General features: G+C 34.5%; 1 protein-coding gene across 1 annotated transcript in view; it reads right to left on the bottom strand.

The window, feature by feature from the left end:
- Positions 1–24,097, bottom strand: part of Col11a1 (collagen type XI alpha 1 chain) — a 236,795-nt gene that overhangs the window by 113,742 nt on the left and 98,956 nt on the right. The window contains 11 exon segments of the mRNA XM_051165742.1: positions 7–63; positions 1,609–1,628; positions 1,631–1,691; positions 2,642–2,716; positions 4,263–4,325; positions 5,215–5,256; positions 6,387–6,449; positions 7,008–7,262; positions 8,946–9,038; positions 9,224–9,376; positions 15,441–15,566. Of these exon segments, the coding sequence (XP_051021699.1) occupies positions 7–63; positions 1,609–1,628; positions 1,631–1,691; positions 2,642–2,716; positions 4,263–4,325; positions 5,215–5,256; positions 6,387–6,449; positions 7,008–7,262; positions 8,946–9,038; positions 9,224–9,376; positions 15,441–15,566 (1,008 nt within the window).

Below are 24,097 nucleotides of genomic sequence, written 5' to 3'. Positions count from 1 at the left end.
ACCTACCACTGGTCCTGGTCTTCCAGTTAGACCCATTGGGCCAGGTGGGCCTCTGAGAGCAATCTAGAAGATAAAAATATCAAGGTCAGGAACACTTGCCTAGTAGTACACTGTAACAAATAGTCATTTGGTCATGATGTCCTTGTATAGTAAACAGCTAACAAAGTTATAATAGATACATGCTAGGAAAAGTTTAGCCAATGATGAAATGCACGTAGCTAGAATGCCCTGTGTAATTATGGACAAAACAGGACAGGTGTACATATGAACTGAGAGCCGCTGTGGCTGTGTCCTTAAAACAAGCATAAGACCAAGCCAGACAAAATCAGAGCATGCAAGAGGAGAAGGTCTCAGGAATTCCCACTGTTAGCTTTTTTCAGGGCATTGGACCAAGTAAATACCATGCTCCAAGGAGATGGCCCCTATATCCATGCATTCTGGAAGCACTACATAAACTCAGTGGATTTAAGAAGAAGAAGAAGAAGAAGAAGAAGAAGAAAGAAGGAGGAGGAGGAGGAGGAGGAGGAGGAGGAGAGGAGAGAGGAGAAGAAGAAGAAAAGAAGAGAAGAAGAAGAAGAAGAAGAAAAGAAGAAAAGAAGAAGAAGAAGAGAGGGGGGGAACATAAGAAAATCAAGGAAAATAGTGGTGGTGGCTAGTGCAAGAATGGAGAAGGAATTGGGTTACTTGATTAGAACACATTATTATATGCTTTAGTGAAATGATCAATTAGTAAAAAAAAAAAAAAAAAAAAAAAGGACAAATCAAAACAAGAGGTCTGAAGCCTCAAAATGTTTTAACTTCAAATAATTGACTTATATTTTCAAAACAATGTCTCTTCCATGAAAAATATAGAAATAATTAGTAATTATAAATATTTTAGAGTTGTAGTAGGCCTTTTCATAATAAGTACATATTTTAGCTATCATTAAATATTACATAATCAAACAATGATCTCTTAGATGAACAATAGTTTAAGGACATAAATAAATATTGAGAATGAATTAATATGTTTGCTTACATATTCAGTACTTTACTCATACATAGTTTATGATAGTGAATAAGACGTTTCTTAGACATGATACAAATACAGTTTTTATATCCTTACAGGTCCAAAATCCTAGTTAGCGTCTTCCTTAATAAGTACAAAAATATGAACAAAAACATGACTTCTGATTGTTTCCTTGTTTATTGTCTAAATTTTTATATCAATTGCTTGAAAGCCACCTAAAAATAAGTTAACTATCTGGTTTATAAATAAGAGGAACATATTTTTTATACTGTGTTCTCACAGTTTTTGCCATAACTTTTAGCTCACACCTTTGCAGAAGAAAATCAGATTTGAAAGACAAGAAATACTAGATATTAATCTATCAATATTCTGTTAAAAGTAGGAACTTTGTATGCAATGGTGGGATTATGTCAACTTTGCATGTGGCTATACAAGAGTCATTTATTTAATATTAAGTTAGTAAGTATCATCACAGGAAAGATAAACAATGCTTTAGAATTTTTGCCTATAAATTCCATGTGATGTGTAGAAACATTCTTTCATGGCCCTACACCACACTATGAGTCAGGCCACATGAGCATATGCTCATCTTTTCTTACCCGAGCCTGCTGAAGAATTGCTGAGCTTGGGCTTCCTGTGCAGAGATCGTTGGTCCTTTGGAGCCGTCACCCCCATAGCGGAACTAGGAAAGGATAATGTGAGCACAAAATTGGCTTTTGGCAGACTTATGGGGTTAGGTCCTTTAATCATTAGATTAAAATGAAATAAAAGGTTGATGTTTCCAAAAGCTCAAAGTCACTTCCATAATGAGACATCTGTGAAGTTTCTGTGTGAGAGGACAATTCTGCTCTCAAAGCAACTATACATAATTTTCCAATTTCAAATTTTATTACTGATATTCCTTTTTTTAAAATGCCACGCCTATTCTAATCTGTGGAAATGCTACCCACTCTAGCAATTATTCACAAGAATTTCAAATGTACTAGATTCAGTAAAAACGACAGATACAGTTGTTCGGCTGTGGTGATCAAAACCATTGGACTCTCCAAGAACACAAAGAGAACACAAGGTCTCATTCACCCTTAGGCAGCCATTGTTTCTCCATAGAATCCTGGAGTTCTGCCTTGATTTTTAACCTGAAATGTCATTTGAGTCAATTTTCCACTTCAGATAGGTTTTCTTTTGAACTTCATTGCACTAAAACCGATAAATACATCTTTATAGCCATATGGTAACTAATCAGTTTTGCAAGAGACTGAATATTTAAGATTAATAATTTTTGAGCAATGATGGCACTTAACTTATTTTCAAAAGTTTCTGTGACAGTCAATATTAGACTAAACTGTATACTAATATTAAATAACCTGATGTTAATCTACAATCCACGGCTGTCAACCTGATTAGAAAGACTATGGACATTTCACCAAATGAAGAATAATAAGAGATTAAAACTGGTTTAATGTAGAAAGAGATATTTACCAGAACTCTGCCCCTACTTTCAAGGCATGATGCTTAAGTTTGTTTATTCCTAATACTCAAAAATGTTCCTTGTTGATGATTCAATTATAGTATTTTTAGTTACATAATGATAAGATATTAAATTTATTTTTATAAGACATTTTTAAAACCTACTGGTAGCATCAACATGGTTCCAGGAGGACCAGGTAAACCATCAGCCCCTGGTAAGCCAGGACGTCCTGGTGGGCCCTAGGAAAGGAAATATAATAAACAAGAGCAATTAGTAGCATATATTATAGCCGTGAGTCTCCAGTTGCTGAAAATGCACCTGCCCTCTCTGAATTGGATAATCTCCTTTTTGTAAATACACATAGACAGGATTGGATTTTCTTGTCATAGTTACAAAGAACATGAATAGTGAATGCTTACTAATGCACAGTCAAAATATAATGCAAAGCATATTCAAAGTTGATATGCAGCTTAAATTGCATATCAGAAGCCCTTCCTGTATATTCTGGAGGGAAATCTGTGTGAAGAAAAAGTGAAAAATAAGTTTCTACAGTTGAAATCAATTCATTTAATAAATTTGGTTAAGTCTTAATAGATACTTAAGTACTATGTATTTAACATAAAAGCGGATATTTTAGTATATCTTGTACCTATGTTAAACTGAGTATTATCTACAAAATGGATACTTTATTAGTGTAATTACTTACATGAACATAATAAGACCAACATTAAGTTTTGTCATTATTAATTTTTCTTAATATAGTGTTAATAGTACACTCAGTGTGTATATGCATGCCTGCATGTAGGTGTACAAATTTGCATATGTTTACTATGTAGATATACATAATTTTTGAGTATAGAATATACAATATACATATATAAACTTATAAGTAAATACCTGATACATAAGTAAGAAATACATTTGCATCAGTTTGTAGTAAAAGGAAGCGTACTCTTACATAGTCAAACCATATTCAGTAAAAAAAATTAGATCAAAGTCTAAAATTAATAACTAAAGATACAGTAAAACCATCAGCTAAAGCAGTTTTTAAAAATACTAACAATGTCAACGGCTGTGGAATATACGTCATTGTGTAAAACGGCAAGTTTGATTTGAGTAGAAGTATTCAACTCCCACGTAAATGCTTAACTAGCATGTCAGTGCTGGCTTGTAATTCTAGAACTCTGAAGGAAGCATAGGCAGAGCATCTCTTGGGCAAGCTGTCTAGCAAGCTCTGTGCTCAACTAGAAACTCTAGTGCAATATATAAAATGGAGTGAGATTGAGAAATACAGCTGGCATCAGCGCATGCTCTACATACTGACACACAAGTACATGTGCACACATACACACAAGCACACAGGCACACCCACACTTGTGAATACCAACACATTAATACACACTTGGTTCTCCTACTCATTAAATAAACAAGTAAGCAAACATTTCCATCAAACTCAATGTCTGAAGTTATGCAAGCGGGGTTAGGAAAAATGGATGTCTACAGGAATAACCAAGAACAAGCGTCTTGTGTTCAGATTTGAAAAGCCAAATCTACTCTAATTGTTCATGTGCATAAAGGACTTGAAATCAAACGTGGCTGACTAATCGCATGGCAGATAAATTCTTTATCCCCACTTAAACCTGCCTGAAAAGTGAACTAAAGTGTCTCACAGTCTTGAAGTTGTAGCTCCTCCAATAGAAAACAAAAAGGTACCATGTTACGTTGAAGAAGACCTTACGTCTGTGTGCCACACAGTTGTAATGGGACACCCCGTTCTCCACTTACCCTATCACCAGGGTCACCGGGGAGCCCAGAAGGGCCTTGTAGACCTGGAGGACCCATGAGACCCTGCAGAGGAAGATAGCATAATCAGAAGCAACTTCTTGCCTCCTTAGTATTCAAGTAAGGACATACCTCTAAAAATCAAAGAGTGTCTCATTTATATTTAATAAACATATCCTTCACTCCCAAAACAGCTGCCCTATTTAGCTTTCTGTGCAAACAGAACATATAGGAAACAGTTCTGTGTCCAGCACAACCGCTCCTCTATGAGCCTGTGATCAGGGTGGAGGCAGATGCCAAGGAAAAACAGGAAGGAGTGCGTGCCAATGAAAAGCCACTGCGGTGAAGGCTGGTACCCAGGTCTTCCTGAAGAGATTGGCTATTCATAAGAACTAGACCTCAAAAACGTGGTAGTAAAATTTAACAAGAAATCATTTAGCTTGTCGGCATTTTAGTATTTTGTTTTGCCATTACTTGAAAGTATCAATGTTGTATTTTTAGATGAAAAAAAATTTATATTTCACACAGGCACATACACTTGTTCATAAACACAATGTATAAAGAAAGAAGAAAATATTCAAAATGTACTTTATGTCCTATCAATCATGTCATTTTTATAGACAAATGAAAAATAGGTCAAGTCCACCAGCTCCTAAGCTCGACTGTTTTCCTCTACAAATCAAAATCAGTCTAAAATATAAAGAATTCAACCATATGACAGAAAGTCCTATATTAAATAATTTTTAAAATCGGGAAAAGCCGGGTGTGGTGTGCATGCCTTTAAACCCAGCACTCGGGAGGGAGAGGCAGGCGGATCTCTGTGAGTTTGAGGCCAGCCTGGTCTACAAAGCGAGTCCAGGACAACCAAGGCTACACAGAGACACCCTGTCTTGAAAAACCAAAAAAAAAAAAAAAAAAAAAAAAAAAAAATCAGGACAAAAAATCATTTACATACCGCTGGTCCAGCTGGCCCAGGTGGTCCTTCAACAAGCATCCCCTATAACCAAAAATAACCACATAACTTTTACCAATTTCCACAGACTATAAGAGCACACTGCACATCATAATTTTTAAGTAAATTCTAATTCACATTATATAAACCACTTAAAATATATTTGTATGGGAAAAGTAAAGAATTTAAAATGATAGAAGACATACTTCTTGTCATTAGTGAACCTATGAACTAATTGAAAATGAACTATTTGGATAAAAAGAGTGGGAGGAAAAAGGATATGCACTTCATTACTTAATTCCGACTGAAAAAAAAATGGACAAAAAACAGGAGCTTGGTAAATGTTTGCTATATTAATGGATAAACTGGTGAGAGAACCAAAGAAAGGAAATGATGCCTAAACACTTTCATTCCAGAAAACTGTATTCCTTTGTGTTTGTTGCCAGAATTATATGTATCTGAGATGAACAGTAAAACAGTCCACATTTCTAATGCACTGCTATCTAAGGTCAAGTCACTGGTGAGGAAAATTCTGTCTTTTAAAGTTTCTTCTAGAAAATAAACACCCCTTAACAATACACTGAGAATCATAGAATCAATATAAATCACAGTTCCAGATAATCATGTAAGGAAACAAAATGAGTTTTTAGAGGATATTCTGGTTTTATTATTTCACACAAGAACATCGTACATACGGACCACACTCACCGTTCCTTTCATACCTCTCAATTCCACGTATATTCATTTTGTTCTATTATTGGATAATGTACTTTGGATCACATACAAATAAATACCTATGTCAAATAATATTTTCTAATAAAACAATTATATAAATCATCAGTAAAACTATAAACTGAAGAGCTAAAGTCATTATATCTCAACCACCAAACATTTGAAATGACAGAAAAAAATATGTAAATTCTGATTTGTACAAAGAGAATTGGACCAGGAAAATGCCAGCCACTTTCAAGTTCAAAAATTCCAAGTGTGTGATTACTTTTATTTTACTGACATTTTGCTTTCCAACAATTCATTGTCCGTTCATCTATACGTGGTAAGTGATGAACAGAAGAATTTTCATTGACAATGCATGGTCATACAAAGTGATGTAAGGTCATTGTAATTCATAAATTAAACAATTGTAGCAATCTTTAAAATATATTCAAAGCACTTACAGGTTCAACCACAGCTGGTTCCCCCTTCTGTCCTTTCTCTCCATATGCACCATGACCATTTATCTATTGAGTCAAAAGGTCAAAAGTTAAAAACAGTTAAAATAAATTTCAATAGGTGAAACAATTTTTCAATCGTTAACAAAAATATTTTAACCACCTAGATACATTGAAGCAGCTTGTTATAATGTGCCTGTTTCACAAAATAAACATTGTTTCTTTAAATTTGTGTTACAGAAGGTTAATTTCATTCGGAGCCTCAGAATGTTCACTAAGACAAGAAAATGTCACCAAATCAAATGCAGAAGATATTTTAGAATAAAATATTAGAGACAGTACTGAAAAATAATGACAAAATTACATAAATTTATCATTGATATGAAATTTAGGATATAATTTTAATTACAATACTTTAAAATGAAGACTGCAGAGAGAACCCAAGGTACAACAGCTGCCACCTCCCCACTGGAAGAACCTATCATGTTTCTAGGCTGGGTCAGTGTCCACAACTGACATAAGAACTCAGCCTGAATTTTAAAACTGAAAAAAAAAAATATCAGAATGAACACAGAAACATTCCCAATATAAGACATGCACAGGGCACAGAGCGTAGTGCTGACTTACGCTTGTTTCTGTGAAATCAGTTTCTGCTGGGACACCTGGGCCAAATTCTTCATTAGGGGAGAGCGTTGTCCTTTCTTCATATTCTTTGTATTCATAAAAATCATATTCACCTAAATCTCCATCTACCAGAAGATCAGAGTCCCTGCCGTCTATTCCTTTGTTTCCATATAGGATATCCTCTGAAAAGTTTCTCTGGACATCATAATCCTCTCCAGTTAGATATTCTTCAGTAAAACCTTCTTCAACTGGATTTGGCTATTCGTTTAAGTTGCAGGGAATTGGAGAACATGAAGGTTACTGTTTAGGCAAAGCAAGGCAGCATCTGGAACTACAGTTAACGGCATGTGACGAGAAGGGAGCTCACTACTAAAGCAACACCAGAGCCTGGAAAGAGGCTCTTCGGTACCACTGAAAGGAATATACTTGTACATACACCAATATGCACAAAGACATATTGCTTTCAAAGCACCCTCACCCATTAACAGCAAATGTTCAGATGGAGTCAACATGTGTATTTGACTCTCACCAGGAAAATTTGCTCATCAATGAGGCATTACTTTATAAAGTAATATCTGAACAAATAAAATATGAATATACCTGAGTATCTGCTTAGTTTCCAAATCTTATTGGATAATAGAGCAAAACACAAACGCTACAAAGATAAGTCTTGTTATTTGATATTCAGTCATGTCAGTTAAATATTAGTACCAATATCTGAAAGCTATCCTTTGCGATGGCTGTTCAGAGTCTCCTGCACAGAAGGAAGTAACTTTATGGTTGTATTCAAGTTAAAATGAAATAATTGTCCTTGTCAGCCTCTAAATTACATTTAAAATTTTCTTCTCAATAACAAGTGTACTATAAATACTAGAGAAATATTGATGAAATAGGCATTATAGGAAATTATGTGAATGAAAACACATGGCTGAATCATTACAAGAACAGTACTGGATATAAAAATCCAACGATCATAACATTTTAGTCTTAAACATACAACGCATACTTCTGCAAAAAAAAAATTCCATAGTGCCTATGATGTAATTATGCTCTTGCCACTGAAGTAAAGAGATGAATGAATTTGCAAGAAAAAGTTAACATACTGAGTTTTGTAAGTACTCATAAGAAAAGGTTGAGAATGGGAAAAGTTAAAACCTATTTACACTCTAAATGCGTATAATTCTAAAGGACGTGTTTATATTATAGTTATAATTTATTGGGATATATACAAGTTTCAAATAATTAAATTACTTACTCTTACCTAGCACTTTTTTACTGATGACGATAACATAAATAATCAGTGCAAGATGTTTAACATTATTAAACTGAATTTTCTGCTCATTGTTATTTCATGATCAAAACATATGCGCGACATGAAATTTGGGATGGCCTACTCAGGCCTACCGATCTTAGACCGCTTTCATGGAAAAAAATCTAATGCTTAAAGTATATTATTTCAATAATCATAATTAAAACCAAATCCCTAAAGAAAATTTAAAATTGAATGGCTTATTAAAATTGAAAACCATATTTTACTAAAATGCTTGCTGTCATTAAAATGATGTTCCCATGCAATAATAAGCTGATTGTATCAGTTGATGATACAATTATCACGTCAGAGGATTCTTCCCCTGGAAGGATCATGCCGTGAATATTCTTTGTAACATGTTAAAAGGCTTTACCCAGCTGTACGAGCAATATGGAAAATGATAGCAGCCAATTCAGCTTGATAAGTATGGAATTTGCATGAAGCAAAATGCCATGCAAACCCTGAAGTGACGTCAATTGTAATTGCCAGGTGTTCTGTAATTATGAACCATGGCTCCTCTAAGAGGACAACTCAAAGGACTCAGTGCCTGGGATGCTGCTCCAAGGAAATTCACCAAAATACATAGACATTTTGAAAGCCGCACTGCGATTACCTCATTCAATGCGGATTACCTCATTTGATCCTGATACACGCCGAGGAGACTCAGTCTGGTACGTTTCCATTGTTCCATAATTGTATTCTTGAAAATCATCCACAATATTTGCCTGATGATAAATTCAGAAGAAACAAGGTTAGGATATTTGCAAAATAACCTCAAATGAGTGAAAATCATGATTCAGTTGAGTTAGAGTGTTAGCTAAATTCGAATTGATCTAATTGGGTTAAGACTAAGATTCATCAGAGATCTTCCATCTCATCTAGGACAGATCTTGATTGCTTTTCTTGCTACCTGGACCCCTAGTTTGGCTTTGGCTGATGCTTGATAACGTTTCTTCTTCTTGGATGCAAATTTTTCAGATTTGGGGGATGTGAGCTTTTTAGATTTTTTCTTTGAGTTAGTGGTCACTGTCCTCTTCTTCTTTGTGTAATTGGATTTCTTTTTCTGTAAAATGTCATGAAAGATGGAATGGAAAACGTGTAGTGAGACAGAAAATAAAGAGTATGGATGAGAGGGAGGAAAGGAAAATGCAAAAATGGTCAGCAATCCTCAAGGCGTTCTCTGTCAAACAGAATCTGTTATTAGTTCACAGAAGTGAGTGATAGGTGTGAAGTAAGTCTGACGGACGGAAGAGGGGGGCACCACATACAGCAGATAGTTCTTTGGTTTTACCTCTGTTTGCGCTACTGTTCCTTCAGTTACAGTGGGTATCTCTGTTACACTCTCAGCCTCTTTATAGTCTGTCTCCCCATAGTCATAGTCATACTCGAATATGTCCTCAGGTGCATACTACCGTTGCAAAGGAAAAAATATTGGGCGATTTGGTTAGTTGCAGGTAATATTATTAACAGAGTGGAAATCATCTGCTTAACCTTTACTCGAAGTAAATGTTAAGAGAGATTCCACATTGAACAGAAATGCTGTTCTATTGTACATAGAACCTAATATCATCAGAGTTAGCAGGCAAGCTTTCTAGGAACAAAACAAGTCATTAGGGCTGTGAGAAGAATAAAAGTTTGAATGACTCAAGCTTTTATTAAACCTCAAATGTTAATCCAAATGTAGGATTTATGTTTTGGGCATAGTGGTTAAATATTCATTTTAACTTGGACTTGCAAAAATCTGTTATGAAATAGCAATTTTACTAGGACTGCAGCTAAGTTGACAAGGACTCAACAATTACACATTGACACTGGCTTCAATCACAAGAATGGTAAAAATAAAATTCAAAATTGCAGTGTTTTATAGGTATGACTTTTAATAAATAAAAATAGGAAGAATAGTCTTATGAAAATATGAGAAAACATTCACATCTACTGAGGAAAAAGGAAGAAACAAGGAATAAATATAACTATATTTGGAAAATACTAACAAAATTTATTGTCAATTCACTTACTTTCTCTAAAGTACAAAATAAATTGTCATTTCTAATATTTAGTGACTTTCCCTCAACATATGTGAGTGGTTCTAGATAATATAGCCTAAGACAATGATGAATATAAGCATGAAAATTCTTTTAGTGTTTTATGATTATCAAAATACCAATTTAATAAAAATTTAAACTATTTAGTATTTGATTAAAATATAAAGCTGTGTGTAGAAAACAAATTACTTTTTGGCAACCCTATAAGCTAGATAAAATATCTATAACTACTAGGAAACTATAATTGTATGCATGTTATGTATCAGTGTCCATATAAAAAGCATAGAAAATACATATATATGTGTGTATATATGCACACACATATAGAGAAAGCCTATATATAATATATATAGAGGTATATATATTTATGTGTGTGTATGTATGTATGTATATATATATATATATATACATAGAGAGAGAGGTGTATATAATACCTTTCTCTGTGTGTGTGTATGTGTGTGTGTGTGCGCGTGCATGTATGTAGAGAAAGAGAGGAGGAGAGAGAGAGTGAGTCCTGAAAAACCTGGCTTTAAACTTGCTATGCACCCAAATATAGCCTTCATCTTTTGATCTTCTGCCTCCACCATGCAAGTGCTGGGTTACAGGCATAGAACTACCGTGTCATACTTTAATGTACTAAGTAAGAACACTGTACCAAAGAATAATGTTTTTGTAGCTACCATCACTAATGTGGAAATAAGAAATATTGAATATTTATAATTACACACGGCTAGCTTGAAATAAGTATAGAAAATAATAACTATTACCAGGTTAATTTTATTTTTTCATTTTTAAGTGTAACCAAATTGTGCAATATGCCCTACTAAAAACTATCAGCAAATGAATAGTCTGTTTTAAATGTGAGCCAAACAACATTTGGGCTAAGTTCTTCTTGGATTTGGAGATGTGCTTGTTAAGTTTTCATCGACATCATGTTTGTAAAAGTAATTAATTTTACATTGTTTCTTCTGGTAGAAGACAATGTCTTCTAATCTTCATAATTCTCTCCACTACTGAATCCTTCCACAAGCACTGGGCCACAAAATACTATTTCATATACCTATGTGATTCTTCTATACATGCAGCTGCGTAGCAAACTTTAGAGGATATTTTCCACTTCCCATTATGGAATTTTGAAAATATCCTGAAGATTGTTTTAGTTAAGAAACAGTTTTAATCTGCGATATGAAGTCCTGAAAACCTGGGTGTGGGAAATAAAGTAGATTTATAGGCAGACTGGGGACAGGTAGGATTGGAACATGGGGATCAAGTATGGGGGGAGATAGGATGGAAAGAGAGAGTGGGAGAAGAGATGACTATATATGGGGAATATATATACTGGGGGAAGGTTGGAAATCAAGGGCAGTGGAAATTTCCTAGAATGCATTTGGGTGATCCTATCACTCCTAGTGCTATGGCATAAAGTCTTAGCTGGCCCTCTCTTATAGACAAGTAAGTCTTCCAGTGGTGGTACAGGGTTGCATTCAATTGAGTTGTCAGCCACTGGAGTCCCTTGGGAATCACCAAACAGAGCTGTTTCAAAGACAAAGGCTGCTCTCCTACAGACTAACAATGGTCTCCATTGCCAAAGACAACAGCTACAGAGCTCCTTGAACATAGAAAGGCATGGGTTGTGCCTGCATGGACCCTTCACTCCAAAATTCATGTTTCTTTGGCATGGGAGGGTACTCTGCAGGCTAAAAAAGAAGAGGCATGGACACTACCACCTGAAAAACCTTTTACCTAAACCTGTCCTGCCTGCAGAATATGGTGGAGGAATGGTGGCACAGAACTTGCGAGAGTGGACAACCAGTGTCTGATTTGACTTAAGGCACACTCCATGAGAGGGAGCCCCTACCAAAACTGCTTGAGTGATCAAGAACCAAAGACTAGATAGCCAAGGGACCTAGGATAAAAATCAGCTAGGCAAGATGGGTGTAAGATCACAGGGACTACAGCAACAAGCAGAGAGCTTACATGTGTCTGTGCCAGGTCCTACGCCTAGATACTGTAGTTTTTTTTGGTGTTTTATGGGACTCTTGACTGTGAGAAAAGTGGGTCTCTAGCTCATTTGTCTGCCCGTGGGTCCCTTTTCCTCAGTTGGGGAGCTCTGTTGCTGCGTCCAAATTCAACATGAGACTTTTGCTACTATTTAATATATGTTATTTTGCCCTTTTTTGTTTGTTATTTCTTGGAGGCCTGTCCTTTTCTTCTCTTTTTTTCTCCCCCTGCCCCCAAGACGGGGTTTCTTTGTGTAGTCTTGGCTGTCCTGGCCTCCCTTTGTAGACCAGGCTGGCCTTGAACTCACAGAGGTCTCCCTGCCTCCTCCTCTCTAGTGCTGAAATTAAAGCCTGTCCTTTTCTAATAAGACATAGAAAAGGAGTGAATGCAGAAGGGAGGGAAAGTTAGGAGAAACAAGGAGAACCTGGAACTACTAGAGCAAGGGGACATTATAATCAGGAGGTATTTATAAGGGAAGAATCTATGCTCAACAAAATGAAAAAAAAGTATGATGTGAGCACTTGAGCAGAAATTTGGAAATGGGGTAAAGGTGAGTCTTCTGAAAGTGGAAATCCTCTTTCCTCACTTGATTGTTCAAAGAACAAAACAAAACACAACAAAACCTCCGTGCCTTGACAAGAACTGTCTTTAACAACAAGCACTATTAAAAAAATGATAGTAGCTTTTCTTATTTGGAGGCCAGTTTTCTCTCATATTCTTTCACTAAATATCATCTTCCCTTTCCTGCACTTTCTATTTTATTCACTAAAAAAAAAAAAATATATCAATTGCCACTCCTTTATAGGTAAATAGAGCATGTATGAAACATTAAGAAAGAATCATACAGAACTCTAATATCTAATAGGATGCTAATTTTACATGGTACAAATATCTCAGAGATACAATTTGAATAATAGTTATGCTGCTGAATCAGGGATATTTAAATCCATATTAGGACTCTATGAAAATCTATCTATGGGGTACATCTCTCACTCCATGATAAGGATGTAATTGTGGCAAGTGCATGCACAGCTGGATGGAGATTGCATTAGATGTGTTACTTAAAGAAGAAAAGAGTTAGAAGAAATAAATATTTGAATAATTGTAACTATGTAAGTTCCCCAATTCATTAACAGAATATTAAGCATAGTGGCTGACCCAAGTTCCACATTGTACTTTATGTTAACACTTGAGAAATAACATTGCTTTGATATATTTTAGTCAGGCTACACAAAAAATAACTAGGAAGTACACATTCAGTATATAATGAAATATTTAATGGCTATAATTTAAATTTATTATAAAAACTGCTTAATTTTATTTTAGTACTAATAAAGGGTGTTTATTATATTCAAGTATCACTGAGGCTAAGAAGGAGTAAGAGTCAATTTTTCCAGAAAAAAAAATTAAAGTAAAATTTTTCATTGTGATGCACAAGTTTAGAAGCTGATAGCAATTGTCAATCATTAGTCCACAGAACACATGGTTCTCTTCTTCCACTAAGCAGAATTATGTATTCTCTATAACAAACAGATTTTATTTACCTTATAAAAGTGGCAAATTCAAAGTAAATATCATTAGTTTTAGACACAGAACCAGTGACACACTTTTAACCTACCAACTATAGAAACCTGAACATAGCCTGGTGGGTTTTCTCCATCAAAACTACCACAAATATATTTACTAAGACACAGGAAAAAAATGAATAAGGCACTTGAGAATTGTACAAATAAAACATTCAAGGAATTTTTCTCAGCTCTTTCATATTGGATTTGCTGCTGGCTTCTTAAGATTGTACCCTGTTTAAAAAAGAAAGAGATACTACAATTAAGTTTTGGGAAGGATTAGAGCAACAGAATTCACTAGGACATATCATAAATGAAAATAGTGTCAAAATTTTACATTTTAAAGTGTAAAAACCGAATTGAATTTGTATCAGTTATAATAATAAAACAAAATACCCACTTATTCTAAAGTAGTTAAAACTAAAAGGGTAGTGGTGTTTAATAATGCTTTGTTAAAGAAGATGCATGCTATTTGAGTTATTCTTAAAATGGAATTTTGTACTCAAAATTCAAATATATTTTTGTAATTTGAATGTCATTATTTTTTATTTTTATTTTTTACATACACATTTATATTATTACACATATATACAACAAACTATATATAGCAAGCAGAACTACGAAACAAACATGAATTATATAAATGTTACATTCATAGTATTTTGGCTATTTGGCAGTCCTTGAAGAAAATATTTAGAAACTGTACCAGAAACGGTATTCCTAGTTGGTTTAACCATTATCCACAATTTTATTTGGGCCCCTACAAAGGCATTATTTGTCCAAAATTAGCCAGAAGAAACCTTAAAATAACAACACCCCCATTTCCCTTAAGGGAGGTTGGGTAGGTTTTTGGTCGCTTTCTTGGGTGATAGATGTTTATTTTCATTGGGAGTTGGTTATAAGTTATTAGTGATCTTATGTAGAGAGAAAATAACCCACCAATTAGTACCCAGTACAATATGTTCAGCCCAGGTTGTATATATATCTGAAAAAGTTCCAGGAGGGTATCTGGGAAGGCTTGGAAGTAGGAAAAGGAAACCAGTAAATGATGTAATTATATAATCTCAAAATATTTTACATTATAATTATTAGAAAACATATATTTGCTACAAATTAAAGCACAATTTATTTCCTGTTGGATTACTTTTCTATGAGAAAAAGGTAGTTTTGAACATTAAAACCAAGGAAACTTTTAAAGTGTGTAACACAAATCACAATAGTTTTTTCTCTTCTGTAGGAAATGTCCAAAGTTGGGAAGTGGCTGCTACTCCATAAGATGTTCTCTTACCATATTAGAGAGATTTTAACCATTTAAAAAAAAGAGCAAAAATATAGCTTTGAGACACTAACCTCAAAAAAGAGAAAAAATATATATACCAAATTACTTTGAGTTAATTCCTCTGCAGAATACTAAAACTCTTAATTAAAAGTGTAGTAATTAAACTGAGCAAATCTGCTTTGAATGCTGGGCATAGTCACATGTCTAGATCTGAAGAATTCCTGTGTCCTGCATCCTTACCTCATCTACCTGTGGCTCCTGGGCCTGAGCGTCCTTGGATGTTAAGTCACAGTCTGGACTATAATGGTCACAGTAGTCATATGCTGCCTTGGGGTCACCAGTGATCAGGAACTGTTGAATATCACCCTAAAAATAGTCAGATATTGAGATAGTCAGTATATGCAGATAAGCATGCCTTCAGACAGTTTATAAGGTCAAGTAATCTACATTTAATGTATAAAGAGGAAAAATTACTTAGATACGCATCATTGTACAGATTAGTCCTACGGGACTGAGAGAGAAACTAATAATCAATTACACTGTTATGCCTTACTTTCTGGTATAGAAAATCTACTGTATATTAACATTAAGTTTTACAGAATTCATAATTTTATGTGCATAGAGAAAAAACAAATGAAATATGGGCTAAAGGTAATATACTTCCAAGGCAAAAGAATGTTGATTAGTATAAATTGATATGCTATTGCTAGACAAATCTGTAAGTGAAGTTCTCAGTAGAATCATGTTCAGAAAAAATATGCTCACCTACAAAGATGAACAAGAAAGAACTACAGCAAAAATAAAAACATATTAGAAATACAAAAGCATGGAGTATGTACATTGCTGATGAGGGAAACTATTGTTTTGACATTTAAAACCAATTATATCAAAATCGGCATATATTTATATAAAGACAAATTTTAGAGATATTTAACAAGATTATCTAAAAAGTTTTAATTTCAAGAATTTTAGAAACGATATAATAGAAAAATATTTAAATCATCCAGAAACTACTGTGGTATGTGTTGGCATACCATCATTATAACAATCTTAGAAATATAACTATGAACAGAAGTTGTTTATGCTAAAAGAAAAAATCCAACAACTTGTAAACTTAAAAACTAAAAAATTTTTAAATTTAACTTATTGGTTTATTTAAATAAAGTTATTTGCAATATTATGTGAGAAAAGATAACACGTTTTGTTAGATACTACCAAATGTAATAAAGAGTACAGACACGGGTGATATGACAAAGTGCGGATCTGAATCTCATAAGAGTTTGACCCGTTTGTATATTTAAGAACATGATTAGAGTGTACATCTTGCTTGCATCAACTTTGGATAGCCTCACTGAAGCTTTAGTGAAATTTTATCACCTAGTGTTACTTAGGACTGGATAAATTCAGAACCTTAAATTCAGAACATTAAATTTAGAACCTTGAAAATTAAGAACTTGGAAAGAATTTATAGCATAATTATAATGCAATATTCATTAACCATCAATATATGTTTACTGAGAAAATATACAGATTATTGAATACAGACTTACAGACACTGAAGGATTAATTTTGTTTTTTTTTTGTTTTTTTTTTGTTTTTTTTTTTTTGTTTTATTAATTTATTCTTGTTACATCTCAATGTTTATCCCATCCCTTGTATCCTCCCATTCCTCCCCCCCCCCATTTTCCCATTATTCCCCTCCCCTATGTGAAGGATTAATTTTGATTTTAATGTGATTGGATCTATAATCACCTAAGAGGCAAAACTCTAGGAATGGTATCCAAGAAGTTTCTATTTAGTTAATTAAGTTGGAAAGAGCCGCCATAGGTTGGGTAGCACTACTCTGTGTTAGGGTCCTGAGCATTTGCTTTCGTGGATCTCTTCTACCTATAAATGAACACAATAGACCCCAACACCCTCGTCTCAGGCTCCTGCTGCTGTGGTTCCCACCTTCCTCCCTTAAGTCCCTCCTGCCAAGGACTTGCCCATAGCAGTGAGAGAGGTAACTAACACAGACAACAAAACATAAATGTGACGCCATTACTGCTCAAAGCACCAAATTTCTCTTTCTGGATGTAGAGTCAGTATTGGGATTTCTGTAGCTTATAGTGTTTCTATTTTTAACTTTTTCTAAGCCTGCCATAAAATATCCAAAATTACTAGGCTTATTTATATTCTTGCCAATAGTACCTGAATGTTCTAGACACTTCTCCACCATTTGTTATTTTCTGTCTTTTTATAGTAGCACTTCACTTATTTATCCATTTATTTATTCCCTTATGTCTCTTCCATCATATGGTGATGAATTAAGTTTTGCCATTAGCTGTACTAACTGGTTTGAACCTTCAATATCCCAGGAGGCTTTATTTACATTGTAGTACACCTACTAATTTAAACCTTTCTGCTTTCAGTGTAGGCTCAGAAACACATGATCCATTCAGGCCTTTTTTACATCTTTACTGGACTTAAACACACTTCTTATCTATGACCAAAGGGATGTTGAACGCTGAATTTGTTTCATTTATTTGAGTTATTTAGTAATTTCATTTTGTTATTAATTCATTAGTGTGTTCTCTTAAAATCCTTTGAACATTTATATGTATGTACGTATGTATGTACATATGTATGCATGTATGTATGTATACATGTTCAGGTAGCATCCCAATAAGGAGAAATAAACAAGTTTAATTTCCATTGAAACATAAAATAAAGCAAGGGCAGTTAATATCTAACTAACAATACTGTAGGACATTTTATGGTCGCGCCCTATTACTAATGTTTCCAATCTATAATATTTACCTGCCTATGTCTTGAAACAATATGGGAAGTTGATCAAATAAACACTTTTTTTCTGAGTGATTTTATTCCTATCTGTAGATGTATAGGTGAATTGTGGCATTGACTACTGATTTTTTGGAAGGCCCAAAATAAATGAATGCAAGTACCTAAAATATGTTGTCAGCATATCATGAGCCAAAACTCATCAATTGGGTACACATAGCCACATCTGGACTGTCAGAGATGAAAACTTTCCCAAAAAAATGGAGGACCCTGAATAACAGTTTCTTTTCTGTTGCCCCATTAAACATAATGGGCATCACTGAGCAAAACCATTTTTACATCGAGAAATAATGTCACCAGTGGTTTTAATTGAAACCTCTTATTCCAAAATTTCCTCACCCAACAAATATCTGATACTGTGAGTCCTTTTCATTGAATTTAAATCAACAAATTGATAAATTCTGTCTGGCATCCATTCCAGGATTACAAATGATTAAGTTCCAAACTTAAGTACCAAAGCATACAAAATATACTGTCTCTCCGCCTATAATTCTATTTTTTCAATAGATTTTTGAGAGAAATATTGTTTTTCCAACCACTTACTATTCTATTTATGGGCCTTTACTTCACTAATGGGGTGTTGCTAATGTTTCCACTGTAAATTCTTATTCCAGTATTTAATGGTTAGCCATAAAATATAGTATTTGGAAATTTCTGTAAAGCTACAATTTTCCCAGAAAGTATTTCACGGTGATTTGTATTAATCATATATTGTGTTATGACCCAGTCTATAAATAAACTTGAGTATCATAACAAGTATAATGAGATATAAATATTATTTTTGATGGTATAACATTTTCCAGAACTGGAAATTGGTAGAATTACCAAGTAAAAATGGCATCTGTACTACTGTAGCACAAGAGCCATGAAAAAGACATCTTCATTCTCTATTGCTCTAAAAGCCAAGGTCATGGCAGAGATCATGGAATTACCTCATAATAAACAGCTGTGTCAACTAGCTACACAATATGGTTTTTTCACATAGACTTTGGGGACTTATAAGAAGAGAGAAAAATGATTATTAAAAAAAAAGTCAGAGTTTTGTGAACAGATGAATGAATGGCACTGTGCAGTGTAGAACAATCTCAGCAAACCCTTTCGTCACTGCCAATTATATACATAAGTTTTAGGCTTCTTCCAGACCCAAAATTAATGCACACATGAACAGATTCTTACTATTTTGTTTTGATCTCTCTCTCTCTCTCTCTCTCTCTCTCTCTCTCTCTCTCTCTCTCTCTCTCTCTCTCTCTCTCCACACACACACACACAGACACAAATAAAATAAATAAGAATTTCAGGAATTAAATAGTATATATATGTTTAGAGTGTAGGGAATCGCACTGCTGCAATTTTGTTTCACCGTTACCTAGCATCTGCATTTCCCATAGCACATTCTTGTCTCTGTCAGCTTGAAACCTAGCAGTATCTCACTATAAATGAACACTCCGTGTAATTTTTATACTATATTACTAGCAAATAAGAGGTAGCTAGATAAGGAAGGATGGGGAAATGGGGTTAAATAAAAATAAATAAATCTTGTGCTTTTGAGGCACAAAACTGTATATGAATTCAGAGAATCTCCTATAATGCTAAGTAGTTAGAAAGACTGACCTGCATACTGAGATGGTGAGATGTGTAGAAGAAAGTAGAACAATACAAAAATAATAACACAAATTATTAAGGCAGGAACCAATTTTTTAAACAATAGTGTTTATGAACTCACTATGAATGTTATTTAACGTCTTTGAACAATGGAATGAATCAATTCTCTATCCTTACAAAGCCACTCAGATGATATAAAGGAAGATAGTTTAGAAGCAGATTTTAACAAGTTAGTGACTATTTTAATAAAGTCTTTTCTCTAACAAATTCACAATTTTATTCTTCAAAAATAATGTGTCCCTTTAATCCCTATGAATAACTAAGGGATAAGTTAATGGATATGAGGGCTCTAATTATACAACCTAAATCAGAGAGCTTATACATATCCCTGGAAATAGGAACATTCACGTAGAACCCATGAAGTGAACCAGAAAGTCCCAGTCACCCCCGCTACATGTCCTTCCTTTATGTGCACCTCCAGCATGAATTGCCAAACTAGTAATTTGCCAGTGTGTAGCTGAAATGATTAATATGTGTATATGGGAGACTGGAATGCATGCAAATCTCTCTCTGCTGAAAATTAAATTCTTGCTAATTATCCAAGACTTCTGAAAAGCATGGTGGCATTAAATTTATTGAACTGAAAGCTGTAGGCCCAGGCTGGATGACCACCTGTCAGGTGACGATCCCTGCACCAGATGAGAACAAGTGCCAGAAGAGGAACCAATGACCTTCCCAATCTCTCCCAATAATTATTGCATAACACCACATAGCCACCGAGTCTTTTTCCAAAGGCATGGAACTTTCAAGAAACAAAAAACATTCTTGAGGATTAAAGAAAGCAGGCAAACACAAGTATTGGGACAGTGAGAAATGTTCAGAGAAAAGAAGCTGGGACTTGACGCTGTAGATGGAAAGAGAGTGACTGCTAAGGAGAAAACACCGGTGAGTATGTGTGAGCAACACAGAAAAACACTATCCTCTCTAAGCAAGCGAGGATGGAATAGAAAAGATGCTTCCTCGGAACACAACAGAATGAGCATGGAGCTCTGTGGTAGAGTGATTAGCCAGGAAGCGGAGGTTCAAATTTTAGCTCTGACTGGAAGCTAGGAAAAGAGAAGATAGGAGTGTTGAGACATGAGAGGGGAGAAGAGAGGCAAGGCACGAACTTTACTAGGAAGTGATAAAATATGCCAGTGTTTAGCATCATCATTTTCTGCATCCTCATACATATACTTATATTTCTGACAAAAAGGTGCAGAAAAGTAAACAGAGGTAACATATACAAGCCTATAGACATGCTATATGTTATTATTCAAATTCTACGTAAAATGATGCTCCTTTAAGAAAAAAGCTATTTTAAAGTATTTTCTTATTTTAATTGTGATGCACACTTTTATACTAAAATGGCCGACACAGTTCCTATAAAAAACTTAAAATGATATTAATCAAAATTAGCCACTATATGTAATATTATCCAAGAAATACTATAAAATGTAACTTTATAATTAAAGTGTATATATGCATAAATATATGAATTTATATACCTTTTACTCTTTGTATTTTAAAAGTTAAAGTCATTATCAAGTTTCAAATCTTCACATTTCTTTTTAACTCAGGATTTACAGTCTGTATGCAGTCAAAGATGGAAGACATGTTCAAACCTGAAACCCAGAATTTTCTAGTGCAATGGAAATATTTAGGAACAAGACTATTCTTTTCACATTTGGCACCAGTAACCTATATTATTGTAATTGAAATCTCTGGAGTTTAAGTGTGCCACATTAACTGAGGACAAGAGTAATACCCAGAAAAGAAAAAGAAGTTTAAAAAACCCTTTCCTTTCCTTTTTTACATACTACCACAGATAGATACTAGCACAGATAAATAGTAGAGCTGCATTCTAAAGAAAAAAGTTATATACCCAAAAATTTTAAATTAACTTATGCAAGAATTTATTGTTTCTGTTTTGTTTTGTTTTGTTTTTAATTTTATTTTATTAATTTATTCATATTACATCTCAATGGTTATCCCATCCATTGTATCCTCCCATTCCTCCCTCCCTCCCATTTTCCCCTTACTCCCCTCCCCTAAGACTGTGACTGAAGGGAACCTCCTTCTCCTGTATATGCTCATAGGGTATCAAGTCTCTTCTTGGTAGCCTGCTATCCTTCTCCTGAGTGCCACCAGGCCTCCCCATCCAGGGGATGTGGTCAAATATGAAGCACCAGAGTATGTGTGAAATTCAGACCCCACTCTCCACTCAAATGTGGAGAATGTCCTGTCCATTGGCTAGATCTGGGAATTTTAACATATAAATACCAGCTTTTTATTTTGACTCTTTCCAGAGGTATCTTGAATGCACTCACTCAGTGCATGCTTCTGAAGGCTAAGTGTCATGCTGACTCAGGTACAGAAGTGAAACAAATAAGAAGTTGAAAGGTAGACGCTGCTCTCACACAACTATTCCATCTGGCTCTTGAGATTGCTATGCACCCAAGTAATTACAGGAAATGCATCGGCTTATTGCCTTATGTTTCTAACTATCAAGATGATAGAAATCTGGGAGAGAAAACAAAGGAATTTTTACATTGGGAATTCAAAGGAATTATGGAGCATTATACCACTTAAATGAGATAATAATGGGGAAATGTTTTTGCTTTAACTTAAGAATACTTATTGTCAACAAAACAAAACAAACAAAACTTATTGTCTGATGATGGCCCAAACCATATTGTTAGTACTTCTTTCTCTTATCTTATAGCCTAATGCATTTTCAGCAGACTGTATTTCACTAGACTCTTACTACCAAGGGCTGGAAAGGCAGAAATGCTCCTCTCATCCATATGTATTTTAGCTTAAAATAGGAGTTTCCCTTCCTTACCCTTAAAGTCACTGTTGAAAAGTATTTATGCAGGCCTCTAGTTCTCACTGAACTCTTGTCATAGTTAGGATGTTTAATGTCATCCAAAGACCTTATACTAAAACTTTGTCATCCCTACAGGGGGCAGTGTTTTTGGAAAGTGGTAGGATTTCAGAAGATGAAGTCCAGGGTGTGATACTTTGGCCACGGGGTCGGCAGCCTCTCAAAGTGGACTTAGGGCTCCAGGTACTTTTTGTTCCTTGTTCCATGTGTTACCACTCACATGTTCAATAGATAGTCCAGCATGGTATGTACTTGTCTGTTCCCTTCATAAAGGCCAAACCAGCGATATCCACTGATTAAACTTTCCAAGTGGTGAGTGACATACACGTTTTCTTAAGGTAGCTGCCTCAATAATATTATTTAAATAATGCAAAGTTGCTGACAACCGGTGAAGTAATTACAATGATTTTATCTACATGCTTCAAAGAAGATTTAGATTAACTGAACGTTGAGGAGTTTAAAGAAAGGTCAGCCTCTTCTCCAAATGATGCTCAGAAAATTGGCTATCCATATGTAGAGTAACAAAGTAGAGCCTATGCCTCACTTGATAAAAATAATCACTAAGAAATTAACAAAAGACTCTAATATAAAACTACAAACTCTGAAACTACTAGGGGAAATTTTTCAAAATGTCATCTAGGCATTCACTTCCAAAATAGACCTCACAAAACTTCAAACATAATTCTAATATTTCACAAATAAGATTTCATCACACCAAATACATTGGGCACAGGGGGGAAAAACTATGTGAGCAGTGTGAAGAAGCAGCCTATAGAATAGGAGAGAGGGGACCCTATACCAACTGTTCCTCAACCAGAGATTAATATACATTTAAAGAACCCACAACTTGTACTCCGAAAGAATAAACATCCAACCAATAAAAAGGCAAGTGAATTAAACAAATGTCTCTCAAAAAATATCAATTACCAGTAAAAGCATAAAAATTTCTCGACATCCTTAGTCATAAAACTTAAAACTATAATAATATAAATGTATATGTAAAAAAGAAAAATAATGATAATTAAAAATTTTTAAGCTTAAAACTGCACTGAACATGGTAAGAATCACCAGGAAGACAAATGTGTGGTAAGAGACAATTTTTATATGCAGTAATTGGAAGTGTTATTAGTTACTATGGAGTTTCTTCAAAAGATAAAAGGATGATTATTTTACCTTGATATATGTACCACATGGGCTATATATGGAAATATATTAATTCAGCACACAATAGAGGCGCCTGCACACCCATGCTCCATTTCACTACTCACAATAATCAAATTGTAGAATAATTGGTTCTTCTTAGTGGGTGACAAAATGTGGCATAGAAACACAATTGATTTGTACAATGAAGAACTAGCTGGTTAGACTTCACATGAAAATGAAAATTATCCCAGGCCCCAGAATACAGGTCACCTTTCTTACTCCTTGACAAGAAATTTAGAGGCATTTTTAGGTATTCTCTATAAAGGCTAAATTTAGAAACAACCAACTTGATTTGGACACTGCAAAGCATCCTGATGGCAAGTTG

This window comes from Acomys russatus, chromosome 23, assembly GCF_903995435.1.
Source record: "Acomys russatus chromosome 23, mAcoRus1.1, whole genome shotgun sequence".
NCBI lineage: Eukaryota > Metazoa > Chordata > Mammalia > Rodentia > Muridae > Acomys > Acomys russatus.
Note: the sequence above shows the minus strand (reverse complement) of the source record. Positions and strands in the feature narration are given on the sequence as shown.